The sequence below is a fragment of the Oncorhynchus mykiss genome, chromosome 25, assembly GCF_057628025.1.
Source record: "Oncorhynchus mykiss isolate SJ-2025 chromosome 25, ASM5762802v1, whole genome shotgun sequence".
In the NCBI taxonomy this organism is placed as follows: Eukaryota; Metazoa; Chordata; class Actinopteri; order Salmoniformes; family Salmonidae; genus Oncorhynchus; species Oncorhynchus mykiss.
Genome location: NC_143046.1, coordinates 90434853 through 90456152, shown reverse-complemented (window position 1 = coordinate 90456152; position 21300 = coordinate 90434853). Strand labels below are relative to the sequence as shown.

The 21300-nt window shown below is 45.3% G+C and overlaps 1 protein-coding gene across 6 annotated transcripts in view; it reads left to right on the top strand.

The window, feature by feature from the left end:
- The window catches only part of LOC110504288 (VPS39 subunit of HOPS complex), a 39902-nt gene that overhangs the window by 13489 nt on the left and 5113 nt on the right, over positions 1–21300 (top strand). For 3 of the 6 annotated variants that reach the window (XR_016492093.1, XM_090221457.1, XM_090221458.1), the window contains exons 13-19: positions 3590–3730; positions 4964–5105; positions 10253–10339; positions 10621–10694; positions 14450–14666; positions 14891–15019; positions 18457–18559. Coding sequence is in view for 5 of the 6 variants with exons in the window: in XM_090221457.1 (XP_090077583.1) it covers positions 3590–3730; positions 4964–5105; positions 10253–10339; positions 10621–10694; positions 14450–14666; positions 14891–15019; positions 18457–18559 (893 nt within the window). In the remaining variant the exon portion in view is untranslated. Of the gene's footprint in view, positions 1–3589; positions 3731–4385; positions 4437–4963; positions 5106–10022; positions 10076–10252; positions 10340–10620; positions 10695–14449; positions 14667–14890; positions 15020–18456; positions 18560–21300 lie in introns of those variants that run through there. The other 3 variants (XM_090221460.1, XM_090221461.1, XM_090221462.1) reach the window with 2 other exon arrangements.

Genomic DNA, 21300 nt, shown 5'->3' with positions numbered 1-21300 from the left:
TTATCCAGTAGCATGTCACCCTGCTGGCTTGACTCTGTGCTGTCTCAGGTGAATGTTTATCCAGTAGCATGGTACCCTGCTGGCTTGTCTCTGTGCTGTCTCAGGTGAATGTTTATCCAATAGCATGTCACCCTGCTGGCTTGACTCTGTGCTGTCTCAGGTGAATGTTTATCCAGTAGCATGGTACCCTGCTGGCTTGTCTCTGTGCTGTCTCAGGTGAATGTTTATCCAGTAGTATAGTACCCTGCTGGCTTGTCTCTGCTGTCTCAGGTGAATGTTTATCCAGTAGCATGGTACCCTGCTGGCTTGTCTCTGTGCTGTCTCAGGTGAATGTTTATCCAGCAGCATAGTACCCTGCTGGCTTGACTCTGTGCTGTCTCAGGTGAATGTTTATCCAGTAGCATGGTACCCTGCTGGCTTGTCTCTGTGCTGTCTCAGGTGAATGTTTATCCAGTAGCATGGTACCCTGCTGGCTTGTCTCTGTGCTGTCTCAGGTGAATGTTTATCCAGTAGCATAGTACCCTGCTGTCTTGTCTCTGTGCTGTCTCAGGTGAATGTTTATCCAGTAGTATAGTACCCTGCTGGCTTGTCTCTGTGCTGTCTCAGGTGAATGTTTATCCAGTAGCATGGTACCCTGCTGTCTTGTCTCTGTGCTGTCTCAGGTGAATGTTTATCCAGTAGCATGTCACCCTGCTGGCTTGACTCTGTGCTGTCTCTGGTGAATGTTTATCCAGTAGCATAGTACCCTGCTGGCTTGACTCTGTGCTGTCTCAGGTGAATGTTTATCCAGCAGCATAGTACCCTGCTGGCTTGACTCTGTGCTGTCTCAGGTGAATGTTTATCCAGTAGCATGGTACCCTGCTGTCTTGTCTCTGTGCTGTCTCAGGTGAATGTTTATCCAGTAGCATGGTACCCTGCTGGCTTGACTCTGTGCTGTCTCAGGTGAATGTTTATCCAGTAGCATGGTACCCTGCTGGCTTGCTGTCTCAGGTGAATGTTTATCCAGCAGCATGTCACGCTGCTGGCTTGTCTCTGTGCTGTCTCAGGTGAATGTTTATCCAGTAGCATGTCACCCTGCTGGCTTGTCTCTGTGCTGTCTCAGGTGAATGTTTATCCAGTAGCATGTCACCCTGCTGGCTTGACTCTGTGCTGTCTCAGGTGAATGTTTATCCAGTAGTATAGTACCCTGCTGGCTTGTCTCTGCTGTCTCAGGTGAATGTTTATCCAGTAGTATAGTACCCTGCTGGCTTGACTCTGTGCTGTCTCAGGTGAATGTTTATCCAGCAGCATGTCACCCTGCTGGCTTGTCTCTGTGCTGTCTCAGGTGAATGTTTATCCAGTAGCATGTCACCCTGCTGGCTTGTCTCTGTGCTGTCTCAGGTGAATGTTTATCCAGTAGCATGTCACCCTGCTGGCTTGTCTCTGTGCTGTCTCAGGTGAATGTTTATCCAGTAGTATAGTACCCTGCTGGCTTGTCTCTGCTGTCTCAGGTGAATGTTTATCCAGTAGCATGGTACCCTGCTGGCTTGTCTCTGTGCTGTCTCAGGTGAATGTTTATCCAGTAGCATGTCACCCTGCTGGCTTGTCTCTGTGCTGTCTCAGGTGAATGTTTATCCAGCAGCATAGTACCCTGCTGGCTTGACTCTGTGCTGTCTCAGGTGAATGTTTATCCAGTAGCATGGTACCCTGCTGGCTTGTCTCTGCTGTCTCAGGTGAATGTTTATCCAGTAGCATGTCACCCTGCAGTCCACTGCTGGCTTGATTCATATCTAGTTAGTTGCAGGGTGTTGTGCTGATGGACAGGGATTTGTCTGCCCTTTGTAATCCTTTTGGTGGGCCGCCTAAGCACTTTTTTTGGGGGGGGGGGGGGTCGTCGAAGTCCAAACAGTGTAAAAAAATAATGGGCCCTGACAGTAAATCTCAGTAAGACCAAAATAATGGTGTTCCAAAAAAGGTCCAGTCACCAGGACCACAAATACAAATTCCATATAGACACCGTTGCCCTAGAGCACACAAAATACTATACGTACCTCGGCCTAAACATCAGCGCCACAGGTAACTTCCACAAAGCTGTGAACGATCTGAGAGACAAGGCAAGAAGGGCATTCTATGCCATCAAAAGGAACATAAATTTCAACATACCAATTAGGATTTGGCTAAAAATACTTGAATCAGTCATAGAGCCCATTGCCCTTTATGGTTGTGAGGTCTGGGGTCCGCTCACCAACCAAGACTTCACAAAATGGGACAAACACCAAATTGAGACTCTGCACGCAGAATTCTGCAAAAAATATCCTCCGTGTACAACGTAGAACACCAAATAATGCATGCAGAGCAGAATTAGGCCGATACCCACTAATTATCAAAATCCAGAAAAGAGCCGTTAAATTCTATAACCACCTAAAAGGAAGTGATTCCCAAACCTTCCACAACAAAGCCATCACCTACAGAGAGATGAACCTGGAGAAGAGTCCCCTAAGCAAGCTGGTCCTGGGGCTCTGTTCACAAACACAAACACACCCTACAGAGCCCCAGGACAGAAACACAATTAGACCCAACCAAATCATGAGAAAACAAAAAGAAAATTACTTGACACATTGGAAAGAATTAACAAAAAAACAGAGCAAACTAGAATGCTATTTGGCCCCACACAGAGAGTACACAGCGGCAGAATACCTGACCACTGTGACTGACCCAAATTTAAGGAAGGCTTTGACTATGTACAGACTCAGTGAGCATAGCCTTGCTATTGAGAAAGGCCGCCGTAGGCAGAAATGGCTCTCAAGAGAAGACAGGCTATGTGCTCACTGCCCACAAAATGAGGTGGAAACTGAGCTGCACTTCCTAACCTCCTGCCCAATGTATGACCATATTAGAGAGACATATTTCCCTCAGATTACACAGATCCACAAAGAATTCGAAAACAAATCCAATTTTGAAAAACTGCCATATCTACTGGGTGAAATTCCACAGTGTGCCATCACAGCAGCAAGATTTGTGACCTGTTGCCACGAGAAAAGGGCAACCAGTGAAGAACACACACCATTGTAAATACAACCCATATTTATGCGTATTTATTTTATCTTGTGTCCTTTAACCATTTGTACATTGTTAAAACACTGTATATATATAATATGACATTTGTAATGTCTTTATTGTTTTGAAACTTCTGTATGTGTAATGTTTACTGTTAATTTGTATTGTTTATTTCACTTTATATTTTCACTTTATATATTATCTACCTCACTTGCTTTGGCAATGTTAACACGTTTCCCATGCCAATAAAGCCCTTGAATTGAATTGAATTGATAACACAGAATTATCCTTGGCAAAATGCATAGAATTTCAGGAAATGACCTTAAAAATGCTCAGATTTATCTTCACTGCCAAAATTAGGGACCTCTAAAATTGTCTCCTAAATATTTCCTGTTCCCCCCCCACCACCACCTCAGCCCCACCACCACCTCAGCCCCCCCACCTCATCCCCTACCCCACCACCACCTCAGCCCCCCCCCCCCACCACCACCACCTCCTCAGCCCCTTCACGGTCCAGAGGAAAACCCCAATGACAGTGATGTGTGTATTCCAGAAACGCAGTCACCTGGTGAAGCACCTGAACGACTCCGAGCCGTCCACCCCGTCTCCCCTCATGGAAGGGATTCCCACCATCAAGAGCAGGAAGAAACTCCTGCAGATCATCGACACCACGCTGCTCAAATGCTACCTGCATGTACGTATGGATACCTCAGACGTACTCCCCCATTCCATTGTAATGCTACCTGCAGGTACGTATGGATACCTCAGATGTACTCCCCCATGTCATTGTAATGCTACCTGCATGTACGTATGGATACCTCAGACGTACTCCCCCATTCCATTGTAATGCTACCTGCATGTACGTATGGATACCTCGGACGTACTCCCCCATTCCATTGTAATGCTACCTGCATGTACATATGGATACCTCAGACGTACTCCCCCATTCCATTGTAATGCTACCTGCATGTACGTATGGATACCTCAGACGTACTCCCCCATTTCATTGTAATGCTACCTGCAGGTACGTATGGATACCTCAGACGTACTCCCCCATTCCATTGTAATGCTACCTGCATGTACGTATGGATACCTCAGACGTACTCCCCCATTCCATTGTAATGCTACCTGCATGTACGTATGGATACCTCAGACGTACTCCCCCATTCCATTGTAATGCTACCTGCAGGTACGAATGGATACCTCAGACGTACCCCCCCATTCCATTGTAATGCTACCTGCATGTACGTATGGATACCTCAGACTGTGCCCCCTGTGTTAATCTAGTGTCTCTCTCCAGACCAACGTGGCCCTGGTGCCCCCTGTGTTAATCTAGTGTCTCTCTCCAGACCAACGTGGCCCTGGTGTCCCCTGTGTTAATCTAGTGTCTCTCTCCAGACCAACGTGGCCCTGGTGTCCCCTGTGTTAATCTAGTGTCTCTCTCCTCTCCCCAGACTAACGTGGCCCTGGTGCCCCCTGTGTTAATCTAGTGTCTCTCTCCTCTCTCCAGACTAACGTGGCCCTGGTGTCCCCTGTGTTAATCTAGTGTCTCTCTCCAGACCAACGTGGCCCTGGTGTCCCCTGTGTTAATCTAGTGTCTCTCTCCTCTCCCCAGACTAACGTGGCCCTGGTGTCCCCTGTGTTAATCTAGTGTCTCTCTCCTCTCCCCAGACTAACGTGGCCCTGGTGTCCCCTGTGTTAATCTAGTGTCTCTCTCCTCTCTCCAGACTAACGTGGCCCTGGTGTCCCCTGTGTTAATCTAGTGTCTCTCTCCTCTCTCCAGACTAACGTGGCCCTGGTGTCCCCTGTGTTAATCTAGTGTCTCTCTCCAGACCAACGTGTCCCCTGTGTTAATCTAGGGTCTCTCTCCTCTCTCCAGACCAACGTGGCCCCTGTGTTTAATCTAGTGTCTCTCTCCTCTCTCCAGACCAACGTGGCCCTGGTGTCCCCTCTGTTGCGTCTGGATAATAACCACTGTCACATTGAGGAGAGTGAGTACATCCTGAAGAAGGCCCACAAGTACAGCGAGCTCATCATCCTCTATGAGAAGAAGGGTCTGCATCAGAAAGGTAATGAGCACCATCACACCTCCTCCTCCATGCTTCAAAGGTAATGAGCACCATCACACCACCTCCTCCATGCTTCAAAGGAAATTAGCATTGTCGCCGTGGCGTGTAGACGGGGTTGTCACCGTGGCGTGTAGACGGCGTCGTCGCCGTGGCGTGTAGACGGCGTCGTCGCCGTGGCGTGTAGACGGCGTCGTCGCCGTGGCGTGCAGACGGCGTCGTCGCCGTGGCGTGCAGACGGCGTCGTCGCCGTGGCGTGCAGACGGCGTCGTCGCCGTGGCGTGCAGACTGCGTCGTCGCCGTGGCGTGTAGACGGCGGCGTCGCCCTGGCGGTGTCTGGAGAATACTAACACTACCAGTCTCTAAAGTTTGGACACCTGCATTCAAGGGTTTTTCTTTATTTTATTATTACTATTTTCTACATTGTAGAATAATAATGACGACCTCAAAACTATGAAATATGAAATAACACATATGGAATCATGTAGTAACCAAAAATGTTCTCTCAACCAGCTTCACCTGGAATGCTTTTCCAACCGTCTTGAATGAGTTGAGCTGAGCACTTGTTGGCTGCTTTTCCTTCACTCTGCGGTCCAACTCATCCCAAACCATTTCAATTGGGTTGAGGTCGGGTGATTGTGAAGGCCAGGTCATCTGATATGCAGCACTCCATCACTCTCCTTCTTGTTAAAATAGCCCTTACACAACCTGGAGGTGTGTTGGGTCATTGTCCTGTTGAATAACAAATGATAGTCCCACTAAGTGCAAACCAGATGGGATGGCGTATCGCTGCAGAATGCTGTGGTAGACAGGCTGTGCCTTGAATTCTAAATAAATCACACAGTGTCACCAGCAAAGCCCCCCCCCAACACCATCACACCTCCTCCTCCATGCTTCACGGTGGGAACCACACGTGGAGATCATCCGTTCACCTATTCTGCATCTCACAAAGACACGAACGGTTGGATCCAAAAATATCCAACTTGGACTCCATCAGACCAAAGGACAGATTTCCATCGGTCTAATGTCCATTGCTCGTGTTTCTTGGCCAAAGCAAGTCTCTTCTTATTGGTGTCCGTTGGTAGTGGTTTCTTTGCAGTATCAGACACTTCTATACAGGCTATTGTTAAAAAGAAGAGGGTAGTTGTAAGTTTGGATCAGTGCTGATGTTTTTTATTTGACCTTCATTTAACTTGACAAGTCCGTTAAGAACAAATTCTTATTTTCAATGACGGCCTACCCGGGGAACAGTGGGTTAAACTGCCTTGTTGATTTAGTAGCCTGGTTGCTGTTTCATGGCCTGTTGCTCCAGACTGATTTAGTAGCCTGGTTGCTGTTTCATGGTCTGTTGCTCCAGACTGATTTATAGTTAGTATGCTGTTTAATGGCCTGTTGCTCCAGACTGATTTAGTAGCCTGGTTGCTGATTCATGGCCTGTTGCTCCAGACTGATTTAGTAGCCTGGTTGCTGTTTCATGGCCTGTTGCTCCAGACAGATTTAGTAGCCTGGTTGCTGTTTCATGGCCTGTTGCTCCAGACTGAGTTAGTAGCCTGGTTGCTGTTTCGTGGCCTGTTGCTCCAGGCTGATTTAGTAGCCTGGTTGCTGTTTCATGGCCTGTTGCTCGAGACTGATTTAGTAGCCTGGTTGCTGTTTCATGGCCTGTTGCTCCAGACTGATTTAGTAGCCTGGTTGCTGTTTCATGGCCTGTTGCTCCAGACTGATTTAGTAGCCTGGTTGCTGTTTCATGGCCTGTTGCTCCAGACTGATTTAGTAGCCTGGTTGCTGTTTCGTGGCCTGTTGCTCCAGGCTGATTTAGTAGCCTGGTTGCTGTTTCATGGCCTGTTGCTCGAGACTGATTTAGTAGCCTGGTTGCTGTTTCATGGCCTGTTGCTCCAGACTGATTTAGTAGCCTGGTTGCTGTTTAATGGCCTGTTGCTCCAGACTGATTTAGTAGCCTGGTTGCTGTTTCATGGCCTGTTGCTCCAGACTGATTTAGAGTTAGTATGCTGTTTCATGGCCTGTTGCTCCAGACTGATTTAGTAGCCTGGTTGCTGTTTAATGGCCTGTTGCTCCAGACTGATTTAGTAGCCTGGTTGCTGTTTCATGGCCTGTTGCTCCAGACTGATTTAGTAGCCTGGTTGCTGTTTCATGGCCTGTTAGTATGCTGTTTAATGGCCTGTTGCTCCAGACTGATTTAGTAGCCTGGTTGCTGTTTCATGGTCTGTTGCTCCAGACTGATTTAGTAGCCTGGTTGCTGTTTCATGGTCTGTTGCTCCAGACTGATTTAGAGTTAGTATGCTGTTTCATGGCCTGTTGCTCCAGACTGAGTTAGTAGCCTGGTTGCTGTTTCATGGCCTGTTAGTATGCTGTTTCATGGCCTGTTGCTCCAGACCGATTTAGAGTTAGTATGCTGTTTAATGGCCTGTTGCTCCAGACTGAGTTAGTAGCCTGGTTGCTGTTTAATGGCCTGTTGCTCCAGACTGATTTAGTAGCCTGGTTGCTGTTTAATGGTCTGTTGCTCCAGACTGAGTTAGTAGCCTGGTTGCTGTTTCATGGTCTGTTGCTCCAGGCTGATTTTAGTATGCTGTTTAATGGTCAGAAATGTATTCTGATCAATTCTAAATAAAATTATATAAAGGCCTAATTACCACAGAAATTCCATAGTCTATAGGTAGGTAGCCTAAATCAACATGTAGGTTACAGCAGCCTGTAGGTAGGTAGCCTAAATCAACATATAGCCTATAGGTAGGTAGCCTAAATCAACATGTAGCCTATAGGTAGGCAGCCTAAATCAACATATAGCCAATAGGTAGGTAGCCTAAATCAACATATAGCCAATAGGTAGGTAGCCTAAATCAACATGTAGCCAATAGGTAGGTAGGTAGCCTAAATCAACATGTAGCCAATAGGTAGGTAGGTAGGTAGCCTAAATCAACATGTAGCCTATAGGTAGGTAGCCTAAATCAACATGTAGCCTATAGGTAGGTAGCCTAAATCAACATGTAGCCTATAGGTAGGTAGCCTAAATCAACATATAGCCTATAGGTAGGTAGCCTAAATCAACATATAGCCAGCCTATAGGTAGGTAGCCTAAATCAACATGTAGCCTATAGGTAGGTAGCCTAAATCAACATATAGCCTATAGGTAGGTAGCCTAAATCAACATATAGCCTGTAGGTAGGTAGCCTAAATCAACATGTAGCCAATAGGTAGGTAGCCTAAATCAACATATAGCCAATAGGTAGGTAGCCTAAATCAACATATAGCCTATAGGTAGGTAGCCTAAATCAACATATAGCCAGCCTATAGGTAGGTAGCCTAAATCAACATGTAGACAATAGGTAGGTAGCCTAAATCAACATATAGCCAATAGGTAGGTAGCCTAAATCAACATATAGCCAATAGGTAGGTAGCCTAAATCAACATATAGCCAATAGGTAGGTAGCCTAAATCAACATGTAGCCTATAGGTAGGTAGCCTAAATCAACATATAGCCTGTAGGTAGGTAGCCTAAATCAACATATAGCCTATAGGTAGGTAGGTAGCCTAAATCAACATGTAGCCAATAGGTAGGTAGCCTAAATCAACATGTAGCCTATAGGTAGGTAGCCTAAATCAACATGTAGCCTATAGGTAGGTAGCCTAAATCAACATGTAGCCAATAGGTAGGTAGCCTAAATCAACATATAGCCAATAGGTAGGTAGCCTAAATCAACATATAGCCAGCCTATAGGTAGGTAGCCTAAATCAACATGTAGACAATAGGTAGGTAGCCTAAATCAACATATAGCCTAAATCAACATGTAGACAATAGGTAGGTAGCCTAAATCAACATATAGCCAGCCTATAGGTAGGTAGCCTAAATCAACATGTAGCCTATAGGTAGGTAGCCTAAATCAACATATAGCCTATAGGTAGGTAGGTAGCCTAAATCAACATATAGCCTATAGGTAGGTAGGCTGTAGCATGATTCATTGACGAAGGAGTAGTGAAGTCTTGGACCCTTGTTCTGCAGAGAAGTCGTTAACCAAAGAAGTTGTGCAATCCGATTGATGAGCAATTGTCGTCCCCGCAAACCTTAACATTTGGTGATTTTTTTTTTTTTTTTAAATATATATTTTTAAAAAAAATGTATTGTCCAATCAGACGACCTAAATATATATTATTATTGTCTGAATTGTATTATGTACTCGCGTACAAGTGACACGTCCTTTTGTTCTGCATTCTCTCCCTCGTTTCTCTTCCTTCACACCTCTCCTTCACCTCTTCCTGACCCTGTTTGTGCTCCTCTCTTCCTCCCCTACAGGTGTTGTTGGATCAGTCCCACCAAGGCTAACATTCCTCTCTTCCTCCCCCAGCCCCACAGGTGTTGTTGGATCAGTCCCACCAAGGCTAACATTCCTCTATTCCTCCCCCAGCCCATAAGGTGTTGTTGGTTCAGTTCCACCAAGGCTAACTCGCCTCTCTTCCTCCCCTGCAGGTGTTGTTGGATCAGTTCCACCAAGGCTAACTCGCCTCTCTTCCTCCCCTGCAGGTGTTGTTGCATCAGTTCCACCAAGGCTAACGTTCCTCTCTTCCTCCCCCAGTCCTACAGGTGTTGTTGGATCAGTTCCACCAAGGCTAACTCTCCTCCCCCAGCCCTACAGATGTTGTTGGATCAGTTCCACCAAGGCTAACTCTCCCCTCTTCCTTCCCCAGCCCTGCAGGTGTTGTTGGATCAGTTCCACCAAGGCTAACGTTCCTCTCTTCCTCCCCTGCAGGTGTTGTTGGTTCAGTTCCACCAAGGCTAACTCGCCTCTCTTCCTCCCCTGCAGATGTTGTTGGATCAGTTCCACCAAGGCTAACGTTCCTCTCTTCCTCCCCTGCAGGTGTTGTTGGATCAGTTCCACCTAGGCTAACGTTCCTCTCTTCCTCCCCCAGCCCTACAGGTGTTGTTGGATCAGTTCCACCAAGGCTAACTCTCCTCCCCCAGCCCTACAGATGTTGTTGGATCAGTTCCACCAAGGCTAACTCTCCTCTCTTCCTCCCCCAGCCCTACAGGTGTTGTTGGATCAGTCCACCAAGGCTAACACTCCTCTCTTCCTCCCCCAGCCCTACAGGAGTTGTTGGATCAGTCCACCAAGGCTAACTCTCCTCTCTCCCCCCCCCAGCCCTACAGGTGTTGTTGGATCAGTCCACCAAGGCTAACTCTCCTCTAAAGGGACATGAGAGGACGGTGCAGTACCTCCAGAGACTGGGTGAGTTAACCTCCCAACATCAACTTAACACCGATGTTTTGTCAACGATATTGGATTAAACATCCATGTAAATGAACACTGGGATTGAAACATACAATCGGCTTTCCACACAGCAGAGTTGATGTGTGTATGACGGCACTAACGAAGAGAACGCCACAGTCGATATAGCTCCACAAACAAACACCATATGAGTTAACCTTTAACCTTTCCACCATTCTCACACGTCCAACCCTGTCCTCTCTGAGCGTACCATTAATCATCTCTTATCATTATCTTGTCAGGGATGGAGAATCTGGTCATTATCTTTGAGTTCTCTCCCTGGGTTCTGAAGATCTGTCCCGAGGACGGACTCAAGGTGAGACAGGATTGTCAGGAGTTGGAACTGTCTTTTCCTACCCTAGTTGACTGCACTGTTTGTTGGAACGTTGTTGCTGGGACTTGCTTCCATTCAGCCACAAGAGTATTAGTGAGGTCGGGCACTGATGTTGGGCGATTAGGCCTGGATCACAGACGGTGCTCCAATTCATCCCGAAGGTGTTCGATGGGGTTGAGGTCAGGGCTCTGTGCAGGCCAGTCAAGTTCTTCCACACCGATATTGACAAACCATTTATTTTATAGACCTCGCTTTGTGTACTGGGGCATTGTCATACTGAAACAGGAAAGGGCCTCCCCCAAAATGTTGGATGCACAGAATCATCTAGAATGTCATTGTATGCTGTAGGGTTAAGATTTCCCTTCACTGGAACTAAGGCCCAAATCATGAAAAACACCCCCAGACCATTACTACTCCTCCACCAAACTTTACAGTTGGCAGGTAGCGTTCTCCTGGCATCTTCCAAACTCAGATTCGTCTGTCGGACTGTCAGATGGTGAAGTTTGATTCGGCATCCCAGAGAATGCGTTTCCTCTGCTCAAATCAAATCAGATGTTATTGGTCACATGGTCAGCAGATGTTATTGGTCACATGGTCAGCAGATGTTATTGGTCACATGGTCAGCAGATGTTATTGGTCACATGGTCAGCAGATGTTATTGGTCACATGGTCAGCAGATGTTAATGTGAGTGTACTGAAATGCTTGTGCTTCTAGTTCAAAACAATTCCCCAACAACTACCTTATACACACAAATCTAAAGGGATGGAATAAGAATATGTACATATAAATATATGAATGAGTGATGGTACAGAACGGCATAGGCAAGATGCAGTAGATGGTATCGAGTACAGCATATACAGTGCCTTGCGAAAGTATTCGGCCCCCTTGAACTTTGCGACCTTTTGCCACATTTCAGGCTTCAAACATAAAGATATAAAACAATTTTTTTGTGAAGAATCAACAAGTGGGACACAATCATGAAGTGGAACGACATTTATTGGATATTTCAAACTTTTTTAACAAATCAAAAACTGAAAAATTGGCCGTGCAAAATTATTCAGCCCCCTTAAGTTAATACTTTGTAGCGCCACCTTTTGCTGCGATTACAGCTGTAAGTCGCTTGGGGTATGTCTCTATCAGTTTTGCACATCGAGAGACTGACATTTTTTCCCATTCCTCCTTGCAAAACAGCTCGAGCTCAGTGAGGTTGGATGGAGAGCATTTGTGAACAGCAGTTTTCAGTTCTTTCCACAGATTCTCGATTGGATTCAGGTCTGGACTTTGACTTGGCCATTCTAACACCTGGATATGTTTATTTTTGAACCATTCCATTGTAGATTTTGCTTTATGTTTTGGATCATTGTCTTGTTGGAAGACAAATCTCCGTCCCAGTCTCAGGTCTTTTGCAGACTCCATCAGGTTTTCTTCCAGAATGGTCCTGTATTTGGCTCCATCCATCTTCCCATCAATTTGAACCATCTTCCCTGTCCCTGCTGAAGAAAAGCAGGCCCAAACCATGATGCTGCCACCACCATGTTTGACAGTGGGGATGGTGTGTTCAGCTGTGTTGCTTTTACGCCAAACATAACGTTTTGCATTGTTGCCAAAAAGTTCAATTTTGGTTTCATCTGACCAGAGCACCTTCTTCCACATGTTTGGTGTGTCTCCCAGGTGGCTTGTGGCAAACTTTTTAACCAACACTTTTTATGGATATCTTTAAGAAATTGCTTTCTTCTTGCCACTCTTCCATGAAGGCCAGATTTGTGCAATATATGACTGATTGTTGTCCTATGGACAGAGTCTCCCACCTCAGCTGTAGATCTCTGCAGTTCATCCAGAGTGATCATGGGCCTCTTGGCTGCATCTCTGATCAGTCTTCTCCTTGTATGAGCTGAAGGTTTAGAGGGTCTTGGTAGATTTGCAGTGGTCTGATACTCCTTCCATTTCAATATTATCGCTTGCACAGTGCTCCTTGGGATGTTTAAAGCTTGGGAAATCTTTTTGTATCCAAATCCGGCTTTAAACTTCTTCACAACAGTATCTCGGACCTGCCTGGTGTGTTCCTTGTTCTTCATGATGCTCTCTGCGCTTTTAACGGACCTCTGAGACTATCACAGTGCAGGTGCATTTATACGGAGACTTGATTACACACAGGTGGATTGTATTTATCATCATTAGTCATTTAGGTCAACATTGGATCATTCAGAGATCCTCACTGAACTTCTGGAGAGAGTTTGCTGCACTGAAAGTAAAGGGGCTGAATAATTTTGCACGCCCAATTTTTCAGTTTTTGATTTGTTAAAGTTTGAAATATCCAATAAATGTCGTTCTACTTCATGATTGTGTCCCACTTGTTGTTGATTCTTCACAAAAAAATACAGTTTTATATCTTTATGTTTGAAGCCTGAAATGTGGCAAAAGGTCGCAAAGTTCAAGGGGGCCGAATACTTTCGCAATGCACTGTACATATGAGATGAGTAATGTAGGGTATCGGTATATAAACATAAAAGTGGCATAGTTTAAAGTGGCTAGTGATACATGTATTACATAAAGATGGCAAGATGCAGTAGATGGTATAGAGTACAGTATATACATATGATATGAGTGATGTAGGGTATGTTAACATTATATAAAGTGGCTAGTGATACATTTTTACATCCAATTTTTCCAATATTAAAGTGGCTGGAGTTGAGTCAGTATGTTGGCAGCAGCCACTCAATGTTAGTGGTGGCTGTTTTAACAGTCTGATGGCCTTGAGATAGAAGCTGTTTTTCAGTCTCTCGGTCCCAGCTTTGATGCACTTGTACTGACCTCGCCTTCTGGATGATAGCGGGGTGAACAGGCAGTGGCTCGGGTGGTTGTTGTCCTTGATGATCTTTATGGCCTTCCTGTGACATCGGGTGGTGTAGGTGTCCTGGAGGGCAGGTAGTTTGCCCCTGGTGATACGTTGTGCAGACCTCACTACCCTCTGGAGAGCCTTACGGTTGTGGGCGGAGCAGTTGCCGTACCAGGCGGTGATACAGCCCGACAGGATGCTCTCGATTGTGCATCTGTAGAAGTTTGTGAGTGTTTTTGGTGACAAGCTAAATTTATTTTGAGTCAATTGGCGGCTTTACACCACTCCAGCCAACGCTTGGCATTGTGCATGGTGATCTTAGGCTTGTGTGCGGCTGCTCAGCCGTGGAAACCCATTTCATGGAGCTTCCGACAAACAGTCATTGTGCCGACGTTGCTTCCAGGGGCAGTTTGGAACTCGGTAGTGAGTGTTGCAATCGAGGACAGATGGTTTTTACGTGCTTCAGCACTCGGCGGTCCTGTTCTGTGAGCTGGTGTGGCCTACCACTTCGCGACTGAGCCGCTGTTGCTTCTAGACGTTTCCACTTCACAATAACAGCACTTACAGTTGACCAGGGCTGCTCTAGCAGGGCAGAAATTTTAAGAACTGACTTGTTGGAAAGGTGGCATCCTATGACGCTGCCACGTTGAAAGTCACTGAGCTCTTCAGTAAGGGCCATTCTACTGACAATGTTTGTCTATGGAGATTGCATGGATGTGTTTTCGATTGAATACACCGGTCAACAACAGGTATGGCTGAAATAGCCAAATCAACTAATTTAAAGGCATGTTCACATACTTTTGAACATGTAGTGTACATACTAAGATACATTGATTCTCCATTGGGGAAAATGTAAATTCAGTATCACTATAGGTCATATACATATTGTTTCTGTCCCAGATCTTCACTGAGGACCTGACAGAGGTAGAGACCCTGCCCAGAGACAAGGTCCTGAACTTCCTGAAGGAGGGCTTTAAGGAGCTGACTATCCCCTACCTGGAGCACATCGTACACGTCTGGGAGGAGACGGAGCCAGAGTTCCATAACGTCCTCATTCAGCTGTACCTGGAGAGGGTCCAGGGGCTCATGAAGCAGTACCTCAACTCCCTGCCCGAGGGTAAGACCTGATACTACTACAATTTTTTTTTTTTTGGGGGGGGGGGCCTAAGGAATATCTAGTATCATTGATCTATAACAGAAAAATAAGTAGTCCCAGCACACTGCCCTGAGGTACTCCACAGCCCCCAGCACACTGCCCTGAGGTACTCCACAGCCCCCAGCACACTGCCCTGAGGTACTCCACAGCTGGGATCTGTCTGTTCTGTCTTCCTTGTCCTGTAGGGGTTCCTGCAGTGGCTGCTGGGAAGGAGGAGGGGGACCTGGGAGAGTTTAGGAACAAGCTTCTATGTTTCCTGGAGGTCTCTACCAGCTACGAGCCTGGACGTCTTATCAGTGACTTCCCCTTTGACGGTAAGAATGGGAAAGTTAGGTGGGGGAAATATTCGATGAAGTTACATATTGCAATATTATTTTGGACGATATATTGATATGTTGACTCTCGAAGTATCGATTTGTACTTGCTAGGTAGCATTAGCTAGCGCTAGTTGTCTGGACATGCACCGAAACGGCCGTATTCCTATAGCTTATTCTTCATCTTCTTTTGAAAAAGTGAGCCAACATGTTTTCAGCACTTATTTCCATGACTCTTGTCGCTCTGCAGGAGACATACACTGAGTGTACAAAACATTATGAACACCTTCCTAATATTGAGTTGTACCCCCCCTAATGTCTGCAGAACAGCCTCTATTCGTCGGGACATGGACTCTGCAAGATGTTGAAAGCGTTCCACAGGGATGCTGGCCCCATGTAGAATCCAATGCTCCCCACAGTTACCAAGTTGGCTGGATGTCCTTTGGGTCTTGAGGCACACGGGGGACTATTGAGTGTGGAAAAACCCAGCAGCATTGCAGTTCTTGACACACTCAAACCGGTGCACCTACTACCATACCCCGTTCAAAGGCACTTAAATCTTTTGTCTTTGCCCATTCACCCTCTGAATGGCACACACACTGGCCTGATGGCTCCTTGCTGTTCCCAGTCCACCTGGTTGTGCTGCTGCTCCAGTTTCAACTGTTCTGCCTGCGGCTATCAAACCCTGACCTGTTCACCGGACGTGTTACCCGTCCCAGACCTGCTGTTTTCAACTTTCTAGAGACAGCAGGAGTGGTAGAGATACTCTCAATGATCGGCTATGAAAAGCCAACTGACATTTACTCCTGAGGTGCTGACTTGCTGCACACTCTACAACCACTGTGATTATTATTATTTGACCCTGCTGCTCATTTATGAACATTTGAACATCTTGGCCATGTTCTGTTATAATCTCCACCCGGCACAGCCAGAAGAGGACTGGCCACCCCTCATAGCCTGGTTCCTCTCTAGGTTTCTTCCTAGGTTCCTGCCTTTCTAGGGAGTTTTTCCTAGCCACCGTGCTTCTACACCTGCATTGCTTGTTGTTTGGGGTTTTAGGCTGTGTTTCTGTACAGCACTTTGAGATATCAGCTGATGTAAGATATTTTGAATTTGATTGATACACAATCCATGTCTCAAGGCTTACAAATCCTTCTTTAACCTGTCTCCTCTTCATCTACACTGATTGAAGTGGATTTAACAGGTGACATCAATAAGGAATCATATCTTTCACCTGGATTCACCTGGTCAGTCTGTGTCATGGAAAGAGCAGCTGTTCCTAATGTTTTGTACGCTGTGTTTTGTACACTGTGAACAATATGTTTGAAACATCAAATCACAAAATCGCAGTATCGAATCGCATACATACAGAATCATGAGAATCACAATGCATACAGAATCATGAGATTCACAATACATTGAGAATCACAATATATATAGAATCACAATACATAGAGAATCATGAGAATCACAATACATACAGATTCATGAGAATCACAATACATAGAGAATCATGAGAATCACAATACATACAGATTCATGAGAATCACAATACATAGAGAATCATGAGAATCACAATACTTAGAGAATCATGAGAATCACAATACATTGAGAATCATGAGAATCACAATACATCGAGAATCATGAGAATCACAATATATATATATATATATATATATATATAGAATCACAATATTTAGAGAATCATGAGAATCACAATACATATAGAATCGGCATGTAAGTATGGTGATACAGGCCATCCATTCCCAGCCCTAGTGGTCATGGTAGAGGCGGTTGGTCTTGTCCTCTCTGACTGCTCTTAGTGATCGCATGCGGCCCTTTGGACGCAATGATTGTAAGTCGCTCTGGAGTGTTTGCTAAATAACTCTCATAAATTTATGCCATCTATGTCTATGCTGATCCCAGATCGGTTTGTGTTGTCTTGACAACTCCTATGGTCATTACCTAGCCTGGTCCCAGATCTGTTTGTGTTGTCTTGCCAACTCCTATGGTCATTACCTAGCCTGGTCCCAGATCTGTTTGTGCTGTCTTGACAACTCCTATGGTCATTACCTAGCCTGGTCCCAGATCGGTTTGTGTTGTCTTGACAACTCCTATGGTCATTACCTAGCCTGGTCCCAGATCTGTTTGTGTTGTCTTGACAACTCCTATGGTCATTACCTAGCCTGGTCCCAGATCTGTTTGTGTTGTCTTGCCAACTCATATGGTCGTTACCTAGCCTGGTCCCAGATCGGTTTGTGTTGTCTTGACAACTCCTATGGTCATTACCTAGCCTGGTCCCAGATCTGTTTGTGTTGTCTTGCCAACTCATATGGTCGTTACCTAGCCTGGTCCCAGATCATACTATTATATTATAATTAAGTCTATGATTTGTTAGAGCAGTCTGACTGAGCGGTGGTAGGCAGCAGCAGGCTCGTAAGCATTCATTCAAACTTTACAGTGTTTGCCAGCAGCTCTTAGCAATGCTTGAAGCACAGCGCTGTTTATGACTTCAAGCCTATCAACTCCCGAGATTAGACTGGTGTAACCAATGTGAAATGGCTAGCTAGTTAGCGGGGTGCGCGCTAACAGCGTTTCAAACGTCACTCGCTCTGAGACTTGGAATATTTATTCCTCTTGCTCTGCAAGGGCCGCGGCTTTTGTGGAGCGATGGGTAACGATGCTTCGAGGGTGGCTGTTGTCGATGTGTTCCTGGTTCGAGCCCAGGTAGGGGCGAGGAGAGGGACGGAAGCTATACTGTTACACTGGCAATGGCAATACTAAAGTGCCTATAAGAACATCCAATAGTCAAAGGTTAATGAAATACAAATGGTATACAGAGAAATAGTCCTATAATAACTACAACCTAAAACTTCTTACCTGGGAATATTGAAGACTCGTGTTAAAAGGAACCACCAGCTTTCATATGTTCTCATGTTCTGAGCAAGGAACTGAAACGTTAGCTTTCTTACATGGCACATATTGCACTTTTACTTTCTTCTCCAACACTTTGTTTTTGCATTATTTAAACCAAATTGAACATGTTTCATTATTTACTTGAGGCTAAATTGATTTGATTTATGTATTAAGTTAAAATAAAAGTGTTCATTGTTCATTCAGTATTGTTGTAATTGTCATTATATATATATATATATATATATATATATATATATATATATATATATATATATATATATTTTTCTAAAAATCGACCGGCTCATCGGTGTCTGCTTTTTTTGGTCCTCCAATAATCGGTATCGGTGTTGAAAAATCATTATCAGTCGACCTCTAGTTCTAATATCCCATAAACCTTTGCTTAAATGAGGAAGAATTCTAAGCAATGGCACCAGCTATGCTAGTTGGCAACGACGCTGGTCCCATGACGCAACCGCACCCTGGGTGTCTTCAATCTAACCGTGCCATTTTGTCTGTGTCAGGTCTTCTGGAGGAGCGGGCCGTGCTGCTGGGTCGGATGGGGAAACACGAACAGGCCCTCTACATCTACGTACACGTCCTGAAGGACACACACATGGCAGAGGAGTGAGTACTACTGCCTAGACACACACACTGACTCACACACGGTTGGTTAGCCTTTATTCCCCTCTGAAGTCCACTGAGACGCTTGTGCCAACAGGGAAAGGAGACTTTTTTTTTCACCCGACTTGGTGGGGGCTGTGGAAAGGGGAGGAGATTTAACACTTGCTCTTGTATCATGTGACCCCCCGAAATAATCATTGGACCAGTGTACATTATTGCAAGTTTATGCAGATGGACTTGGAAGATGACCGCCAAGCCAGCTGCACCAATGTGTCAGAGGAAACACTGTTAAACTGACGACTGAGGTCAGCCTGCAGGCGCCCGGCCCACCACAAGGAGTCGCTAGAGCGTGATGAGACAAGTACAGCCTCCCCCGGCCAAACCCTATTGGACTCCCGGTCACGAACCCCAGGCTGTAGTGATGCTGCAACACTGCGATGCAGTGCCTTAAACGGCTGCGCCGCTCGGGAGGCCTGACAATGACACGTTTAAATCTGTTTCCCACACAACTTTCAGGTTAAAAAGATGACCTTTTTTGTCTGAGTTCTTCAGAAGCAAAGAGTTGGAGCTGATGCCTCGTTCCCTTTCCGAGCCAAATGCCACCTCCAGAATTGCTGTTGAGGAATAGGTATAATTATTTCAGTTCAGTTTAATAATTATTATTGAGGTATAATTATTTCAGTTCAGTTTAATAATTATTGAGGTATAATTATTTCAGTTTCTCCATCATAGAGATCCACCCCACCCGAACAAGGACACCCCTGTCAACCCAGGCCTTCCATAGAAATGGTTTCTTATCTATATTGAGCTTAGGATTCAGCCAGATTCCAGCTGAAAGATTTAAGTAGGGGTTGACCTTGAACCTAAGAGGTTATTTTCCAAACCCGCATATGTGATGAGTCTGCGCCTCCTTTTGACAGCTGATATATCGTGAAGAGAAATGTTCTGACAGAGGAAGTTTTTAATTGAAAAACCAAGGTGGGACACGTTCTGGAGTTGGGGACAAGTGGGCCAAGTGCCTCGGGCTTAAAGCCTGATGGTATAACAGCGGATTTGGAATGCCAAGCCCACCCTGATCCACTGGCCTCTAACTTGCACAAGTTAAGCCTAGTGCATTTGTCATTCCAAATAAAATAAAATAAAAATCTGAGATTATCAAACTTTTTTAAAAGTATATAAGGGGAGTTTTAATTGGCTGTGCTTAGACTCCAGAATTTAGACTGGAGATTACCTGTCCTATTGGCCCCATAATGAAAGAAACAGGTCATTTTCAGTCCTATTGGCCCCATAATGAAAGAAACAGGTCATCTCCAGTCCTATTGGTCCCATAATGAAAGAAACAGGTCATCTCCAGTCCTATTGGTCCCATAATGAAAGAAACAGGTCATCTCCAGTCCTATTGGTCCCATAATGAAAGAAACAGGTCGTATCCAGTCCTATTGGCCCCATAATGAAAGAAACAGGTCATCTCCAGTCCTATTGGTCCCATAATGAAAGAAACAGGTCGTATCCAGTCCTATTGGCCCCATAATGAAAGAAACAGGTCTTCTCCAGTCCTATTGGTCCCATAATGAAAGAAACAGGTCGTTTCCAGTCCTATTGGCCCCATAATGAAAGAAACAGGTCGTTTCCAGTCCTATTGGCCCCATAATGAAAGAAACAGGTCGTCTCCAGTCCTATTGGTCCCATAATGAAAGAAACAGGTAATCTCCAGTCCTATTGTCCCCATAATGAAATAAACAGGTCCTCTCCAGTACTATTGGTCCCATAATGAAAGAAACAGGTAATCTCCAGTCCTATTGGCCCCATAATGAAATAAACAGGTCGTCTCCAGTCCTATTGGCCCCATAATGAAAGAAACAGGTAATCTCCAGTCCTATTGGCCCCATAATGAAAGAAACAGGTCGTCTCCAGTCCTATTGGCCCCATAATGAAAGAAACAGGTCGTCGCCAGTCCTATTGGCCCCATAATGAAAGAAAAAGGTCGTCTCCAGTCCTATTGGCCCCATAATGAAAGAAACAGGTCGTCTCCAGTCCTATTGGTCCCATAATGAAAGAAACAGGTCGTCTCCAGTCCTATTGGCCCCATAATGAAAGAAACAGGTCGTCTCCAGTCCTATTGGTCCCATAATGAAAGAAACAGGTCATCTCCAGTCCTATTTGTCCCATAATGAAAGAAACAGGTCGTATCCAGTCCTATTGGCCCCATAATGAAAGAAACAGGTCATCTCCAGTCCTATTGGTCCCATAATGAAAGAAACAGGTAATCTCCAGTCCTATTGGCCCCATAATGAAAGAAACAGGTCGTCTCCAGTCCTATTGGCCCCATAATGAAAGAAACAGGTCCTCTCCAGTCCTATTGGTCCCATAATGAAATAAACAGGTCATCTCCAGTCCTATTGGCCCCATAATGAAATAAACAGGTAATCTCCAGTCCTATTGGCCCCATAATGAAAGAAACAGGTAATCTCCAGTCCTATTGGCCCCATAATGAAAGAAACAGGTCTTCTCCAGTCCTATTGGTCCCATAATGAAAGAAACAGGTCATTTTCAGTCCTATTGGCCCCATAATGAAAGAAACAGGTAGTCTCCAGTCCTATTGGCCCCATAATGAAAGAAACAGGTAGTCTCCAGTCCTATTGGCCCCATAATGAAAGAAACAGGTAGTCTCCAGTCCTATTGGCCCCATAATGAAAGAAACAGGTAGTCTCCAGTCCTATTGGCCCCATAATGAAAGAAACAGG